Here is a 7,276-nt window from a genome sequence, read left to right on the forward strand (position 1 = left end):
AATATTATCTTTGTGATTGCATGTAACTAACATTTTACAGTTACATTGCATTTACTTTTTTTCAAATGCATTGATTAAAAATGTATAATTAATGAGTAATTAATAATTAGTTATAAGCAATTAAGTAAATATTTAAATAATAAAGTTTGGTCACACTTTATTTTAGAAAAATTATAAAGCCGTGGCTTGTATCCTAAGGTATAGAAGATACAATGTAAATTTTTGTACCTTATTTACCCCAAGAAAATTGTTACCAAAACTTTTAAAAGTCTGTCCATTTATTTCACTGTTACCGTAAACTACAGTAAATTTTAAACATGTATAAAATTGGGTTACACTTTACTTTAAGGTGTCCTTGTTAACAGTGTATTTATACGATTACGTACTGAGTAATATTCATTAACTACATGTACTTACTATATGGTTAGGGTTTGGCTTACAAGGTGTAACAAGAACACCTTAAAATAAAGTGTTACTGTAAATTGTTTTAAATGGTTTCTATTTGACAAGTTATTTATGATTGATTGATTGATTGATTGATTGATTGATTGATTGATAATTGGTTTCTTCGTTTTATTAAGTGGCACTCCTAGTCCTCCATATATTTGGAGTCACATGATGACAGAATTTTCATTTTTGGCTCAATTTCATGACTTATAATTATGGTATTATCAAGGAGATCTGACTTCAGTCATACTTAGCAATATTGGAAGTTCCAGCGATGTGGTAGAATATGGAGCCGTTATGTACAGCGTGGCCGCAACCTTGGAAAAATTTTCGGACATCAATAGATTCACTGCTGCTGTTCTGGAACGCTGCGATACTGTCGTACTCCTTTATGATACGTCCTAATAAATTTGTAAACATGGGGAAAATCTTAAAAGCAATATTGCATGTTCAATACAAGATATGTTCTATAACAGCATTTAGTCAAATACCAAAGATTAAACATTTTGATCACATTTAACACTTGCAGATGGAAGTAGAGTTTAAATGCAGGGTTTATGTGCTGTATTGATGAATGATGGTTCTCTCTTCAGTACCTGAGAAATGTTCTGCCACCCAGATCTTCTCATTGTCGTTAGCAGCAGTGTCCATCATCCATGCTCCAAACGTGCTGCTCGTTTTCATCAAATATCTGGGATTCTGCACTGATTTTATGATGCAGTCTACCAAACACAATCACACAGTTAGAGGTAAAGCTTATAAAAGCTGTAGTTAAATGTATAACAACTTATAATTTGCCCTTGTTGGTACCGTTTATCTTCCATGATACTATTTTCTGGCTGATGGTGTCATCATTTGGGACTGAATTAAGGTGACCTGTAGATTACATATATCATATTACATGTTATGATGTGTCTTACGGGGGAAAGTCACTATACCCAATTTTGGATGTCCATGTCATAATCTGTCACAAAATCAAAAGGGGAAAAAAGAGCTTACACATTATAAATAAAATTAGAAATCTGATTACTGAAAATCACATTAAAATATTTTGTAAATTGTGACAAAAATTAAGCAAGAGGAAATATTATTGTAACTAATGCAATGTGTTTGTACATTAATTGTTTAGTAATTCTCATTATCAATGGTAGTTCTCATTCCTGTAATAAAAATAATATTTGTTTAGTGTATTACAGTTTTTAAAAAAGTTAGTTGTATGTAATTTACATACAGTTATACATTTTCAATTTGAATAAAGAAAATGGTTTTCTTTTGTTTGTTTTGATTGTGAGAAGGATTATGTGGTAATTTTGAAATATGTACATGCAAAATTTAGCATTTTAGCCATTCAACTTACCTACAGACTCCTTCCCCATGTGGAGATGTGCTCTGTGGCTCCTGTGTCTTATTGGCCCTTGAGGCCCGGGGGGGCCTGGAGGGCCAGGTGGACCAGGGAGGCCAGGGGGTCCCATTGGACCAGGTGGACCTGCAGATTAAAGCAGAAGGAATATGGCCATCACTCATTTATCATGCCAACATTGTTGTGATCCACGGGGGTCCAAGATCCATATAAATGGCAGGACTATATCTTCTCACTGGGGGAAAAATGGCATAAAATAACATTGTAATAAAAATGTGTTCTCAGCTATTTTATTATGCAGTATCCAACAAGGTCGCCGTGATTTTGCCAAGTAAGACATGTTCCTGGATCAACATCTTTTGTTGATCCTGGATCAACATTACTGTCCAAAAATATAGACTAACCCAATCCCTACCCCTAAACCTAAACCTACCCATAATTTATTCCTAAAAACAGCGTGAAATGATAGCTGATTAACGAGGGTGTAGAAGCACCTAACCCTGATCGTAAGCCTAAAACAGACATTTCCTGAAAAGTTATCCCTCAATTCTGATTGGTTAATTGGAATGTTGTTCCAGGATCAACAAGGATGTTGATCCAGGAACATGTTGTACTTGGTGAAATCACAGTCACCATCCAACAATGCAGTGTCAATATAGTCTTGCTTAACAAGACCCTTTAGCTGTGACAATATTCCAGCATCCTCATATCCTATTAAAAACAGAATTTGTCTTTACCCTCTACAATGACATCATTTGAAGGTTCGCCCTGTTCTCCAGGGGGTCCTTGGGGTCCAGGATATCCTTGCTCTCCTCTCTCACCAGGCTCACCCTTCTCACCTGGAGGACCTACACACAGGTACAAAAAAATCATTCATTCATGACTTCATGCAACACAGTTCTCAAATCATTCAGAATCATTTATTACATTATTACAGTCATGTGATAAATGTAACGGTTATGGTTTATTTTAGTAGATATTAATTAACTCCATGTACAAACTATAGGATTAAGATTAGGGTTTGTTTTAGGGTTGGTTACTTGTAATATGTCATCGTCTTTTACTACTAATAATATACTATTATTGCTATAGTAAGTACATGTAACTTGTAACTACACCTTAAAATAAAGTGTTACTAACATTTTAAGTAAATATATCGATACATTTTCTGAACTAAAGCAAGTGTGGTTGATTGTTAGGGTACTCTGCGTGGTTGTTTCATTCATTCATGACTTCATGCAACACAGTTCTCAAATCATTCAGAATCATTTATTACATTATTACAGTCATGTGATAAATGTAACGGTTATGGTTTATTTTAGTAGATATTAATTAACTCCATGTACAAACTACAGGATTAAGATTAGGGTTTGTTTTAGGGTTGGTTACTTGTAATATGTCATTGTCTTTTACTACTAATAATATACTATTATTGCTATAGTAAGTACATGTAACTTGTAACTACACCTTAAAATAAAGTGTTACTAACATTTTAAGTAAATATATCGATACATTTTCTGAACTAAAGCAAGTGTGGTTGATTGTTAGGGTACTCTGCGTGGTTGTTGGTTCTAAACCGCTTGTAACATCTACCTAGCCAGGTAAACGGTGCATTTTGAAGCATAAACTGCCAATAAATAATCACTTGCTTGTGGAACTTAAAGTATGGAATCATCATAAAATGTATTCAAATGTTTTCTGGTAATTTCTCCACCACGGTATAAAGAATTTCATTCAGTTTCTACATAATTGATTTGCTGAATGGCACTTCTAGAATGTCTGTGGGCTCTTGTGCTCTCAGAACAGAGCAGTCAGTCAGCTGTTATCATGAGTTCTGCTTTATTCAGTGGGAGATCTCGGAGTCTCTCTGAATCCTGCTGTGTGACTGAAGCAGGATAAAATTCCCCTCTTATTTTCTTGAGTGGATGATAAAAGCTATAGAAAGCAGACAGATTTTCGGGAAGAGGTTTGAAAGGAGGACATTTTCTTTCAGAAGACCTTTTTGACTATATTCATTCATGTGCATGATGGATGGATTTTCCATGTTCTTTTGCGTATACCTCTTTTTCCTCGTTTTCCATGTGCTCCAGGCTCTCCTGGCAACCCTGGAATTCCATCTGTTCCGTTATACCCCGGCATTCCGTCCACACCCGGCAAGCCTGGAATTCCATAAAGTAAGATTATGTGAGTAACACATTATTTGGAATGCTACACTGAAAATTGGTGTAGAAATACATTTCACTTGGACAATTTCACAATTAGGTACAAAGAAATGTCAAGTAACAGATTGAATTAAACGTGAAATTCTAAAGTCAAAAGTGTTAATATTTGAAATTGTTTTTTTCTTGTAATTCTTGCACTCTCATACTGTATTTCACTACACAGAAAAAGTACACCTATAATAAGGACAACTGCAAAAAAACACTTTTTTACATTATGATCATCATATCTAATTTTTTTTTTTCCTGTGGTAGAATAACCCATAAACAACATTAAAATAGTTCATTTCCTACCTGGAATTCCTGGTGGTCCTGGTGGCCCTGTGAAAGCCAAAAGCAAACCAAACTGTAAACTTGGAGACAACAGATTCAGGAGATAATCAGTTGTGAAAATAAAAACGACCCATACTCACCGGTCAGACAGACACCTTTAGTACTGTTGCAAATGTCCAGAAGAATTTTAACCTGAAACATATATTGTACTCAAGTTTTTGCAGGTCTGTGTTGAAGAATATTCTAGAAGAATTCAATTATGTAACTACTGGAGCAAAACTAAAAACAAATTTAAAGGAGCTAAACTCGGTCCTGGAGGGCTGGTGTCCTGCAGAGTTTAGCTCCAACCCTAATCAAACACACCTGAACCAGCTAATCAAGCTCTTACTAGGCATACTATAACTTCCAGGCAGGTGTGTTGAGGCAAGCTGGAGCTAAACTCTGCAGGACACCGGCCCTCCAGGACCGAGTTTGGGCAACCCTGAGCTAAAAGCATTTACTTTTCATTTATGAATTACAGAATCATCTACAGATTACACACAAATCTTATATCTATATATATTTTTTTCATTACACCCTTAGAAAGTAAATAATGTACTGTGTTAATGTAAAGGAATTTCCCATATTGATTTTTACGCAGGTTTTATCCATATTCTGAATTTTGCATTTCATTCTGTTATATGTTAGGGTTAGAAATGCTTATAAACTTTTTAAAAGTTTATAAAACTTATAAAACTTATAAAAGAGTTTACAGGCATTTCTACAGATATTTAGACTTAGACTTTTTGTTTGTTTGTTTGTTAATTTTTGTTTTTGTTTTCTTACAGTGTATGATAAAATGTAAAATATAATTTTACAGTATATACTATATAAGAAACATTTCCATCTATCAGGAGATTCAGATATATTACAGTTACAACTAGATAAAATAAGGAACCTTACAAAAAATGCATTACTATTAAGTATGTAATAGTTTTTACAGCTTAACTTAGCTATCATCAGGTTTTAACTTTGTGCTTTTTATTTTTTTATCCCCCCCCCCAACATAGAGAAAGCAGTCTGGGAGATTAAAGTTGACACTTTCCACATTTTATCCACAGTTTGCTTTTGTGTAATCTCCATAAATAAATCAATCATGTCAGTATGAGTTTCTTACTGGCACCATGGAGTATGTCATCATCATCATCATTCCATCCTGCTCTTCTGTTTTGTGCTGGTAAACCGGCCCATGCGTCTGCGGATACTGATGCTGGAAATCTCCCAAGACTTCCTCTCCCACACTCCCCTCATGCTCCTCAAAGGGTCGTGTCCCTCGATGCTGCCGGCTGCGTTTGTTTCTGGTGTATTGATACTCTGACTCAACTTCGTTCACCTGTGTCATGACTTTGTGCTTTTTATTTTTTTATCCCCCCCCCCAACATAGAGAAAGCAGTCTGGGAGATTAAAGTTGACACTTTCCACATTTTATCCACAGTTTGCTTTTGTGTGATCTCCATAAATAAATCAATCATGTCAGTATCAGTTTCTTACTGGCACCATGGAGTATGTCATCATCATCATCATTCCATCCTGCTCTTCTGTTTTGTGCTGGTAAACCGGCCCATGCGTCTGCGGATACTGATACTGGAAATCTCCCAAGACTTCCTCTCCCACCCTCCCCTCATGCTCCTCAAAGGGTCGTGTCCCTCGATGCTGCCGGCTGCGTTTGTTTCTGGAGTATTGATACTCTGCCTCCTCTTCGTTCACCTGTGTCATGAACTCCACAACGGAGCTCTGAGAAATCTCCACCATCTGCCTCTCCACCTCAGTCAGATGAGCCCACAGCTCTCTCTGCTGAACCAGGAGCAGAACCAGGCCGGCACAGTTTATTACCGTCAGTACGCACAGACTGTACAAGATCCAACGCACCTGCCAGGACAACCGGCCACCACACTGTCTAAAGCCTCCAGTACTTCTCAACTCAGCCAATGGATCCAGCATTCTGACTTCAATTCAGAAATACAAAAAAGTGTTCAAAAACTGCAACGCACAAATAACAATTCAACACGTTCGAAAAGTAAGCTGAATAATAAAAGTCTACAATATTCCCCTTTAAAAAAGGACAGCCTCTGGATGCGAGAAAACAATTGAAGTCCTTGTTTCGAGTCGAGTCTGTGTGCTGTGACTGAGGGCTGCTTGGCTTTGTGCCGTCTTGATGCGCTGGAGAAGAACCCCCCCCCACTTGTGCAGTCACCTGATTTATATGCAGTAGAGTCCATTCTTCAGCATGACCGTGGGTTTGACCAGCATAATCCACATCGACACCAACAGTCAATGATGTGGAAGAAAACTAGACACGCTGAGAGCCACTGCAAGATTTCAGTAAACACTTTCTTAAAACAGTTCTACTAAGACGGTCTCCAAACATCTGCAAATATGTAGTCTTATGTATTTTTTATTAGACAATTCAAAGCTGTTTTGGCAACGGTAGTGCAACTTTTAACACCAGAATGTCTACTAAACATTTTAATAGACAAAATCTGAACATATAGCCATATGTCAGAGCGAGTAAATGTCAGCAGCTTAAGGAGCCAAGACCCTTAAGGGAATGTAGGCTGGTTGTGGAGTTAAGGCCTGATATGTGATTCTTATAGTGCCCATATCACACAAAACTGTAGTTTTAATTCGGGTTTTGATCTGATATCAGTTAGCAGCACCTCGCTCTCATTCAGACGGTCTTCGATTTCTATGCTTATATAATGAATGTGGAATACATCTGCCCTCGCTATAATTGGAAATGGCATGCACTGCCAGTATTGGTAATTAAAGAAGAATTAATAATTAAAGAAGATAATAATAATATAGTTTTACTGGTGCACAGCCAGATTGTTTGTGTATTAAAAACGATGAATTTCCTGATAAATGCTGGTGCACTGCTGTAGGAAGATGTGAAGTCTGTTGTGTTTTGTGGTCCTCTGCCCTGCAGCTGTAGGTCATT

At 36.7% G+C, this 7,276-nt stretch overlaps 1 protein-coding gene across 1 annotated transcript in view; it reads right to left on the reverse strand.

The window, feature by feature from the left end:
* Nucleotides 1-6,580, reverse strand: part of gldn (gliomedin) — an 8,630-nt gene extending 2,050 nt beyond the window's left edge. Inside the window, exons 1-9 of the mRNA XM_016276690.1 lie at nt 5,830-6,580; nt 4,440-4,491; nt 4,321-4,347; nt 3,868-3,966; nt 2,545-2,655; nt 1,805-1,933; nt 1,258-1,323; nt 1,044-1,169; nt 698-848 (exon numbers count right to left, since the gene is read on the reverse strand). Coding sequence (XP_016132176.1) covers nt 698-848; nt 1,044-1,169; nt 1,258-1,323; nt 1,805-1,933; nt 2,545-2,655; nt 3,868-3,966; nt 4,321-4,347; nt 4,440-4,491; nt 5,830-6,279 — 1,211 coding nt within the window. The 5' untranslated portion in view covers nt 6,280-6,580. The remainder of the gene's footprint in view (nt 1-697; nt 849-1,043; nt 1,170-1,257; nt 1,324-1,804; nt 1,934-2,544; nt 2,656-3,867; nt 3,967-4,320; nt 4,348-4,439; nt 4,492-5,829) is intronic.
* Nucleotides 6,581-7,276: the final 696 nt, after the last annotated feature.

This window comes from Sinocyclocheilus grahami, unplaced genomic scaffold, assembly GCF_001515645.1.
Source record: "Sinocyclocheilus grahami isolate Dianchi unplaced genomic scaffold, SAMN03320097.WGS_v1.1 scaffold105.1, whole genome shotgun sequence".
NCBI classification, from domain to species: Eukaryota; Metazoa; Chordata; class Actinopteri; order Cypriniformes; family Cyprinidae; genus Sinocyclocheilus; species Sinocyclocheilus grahami.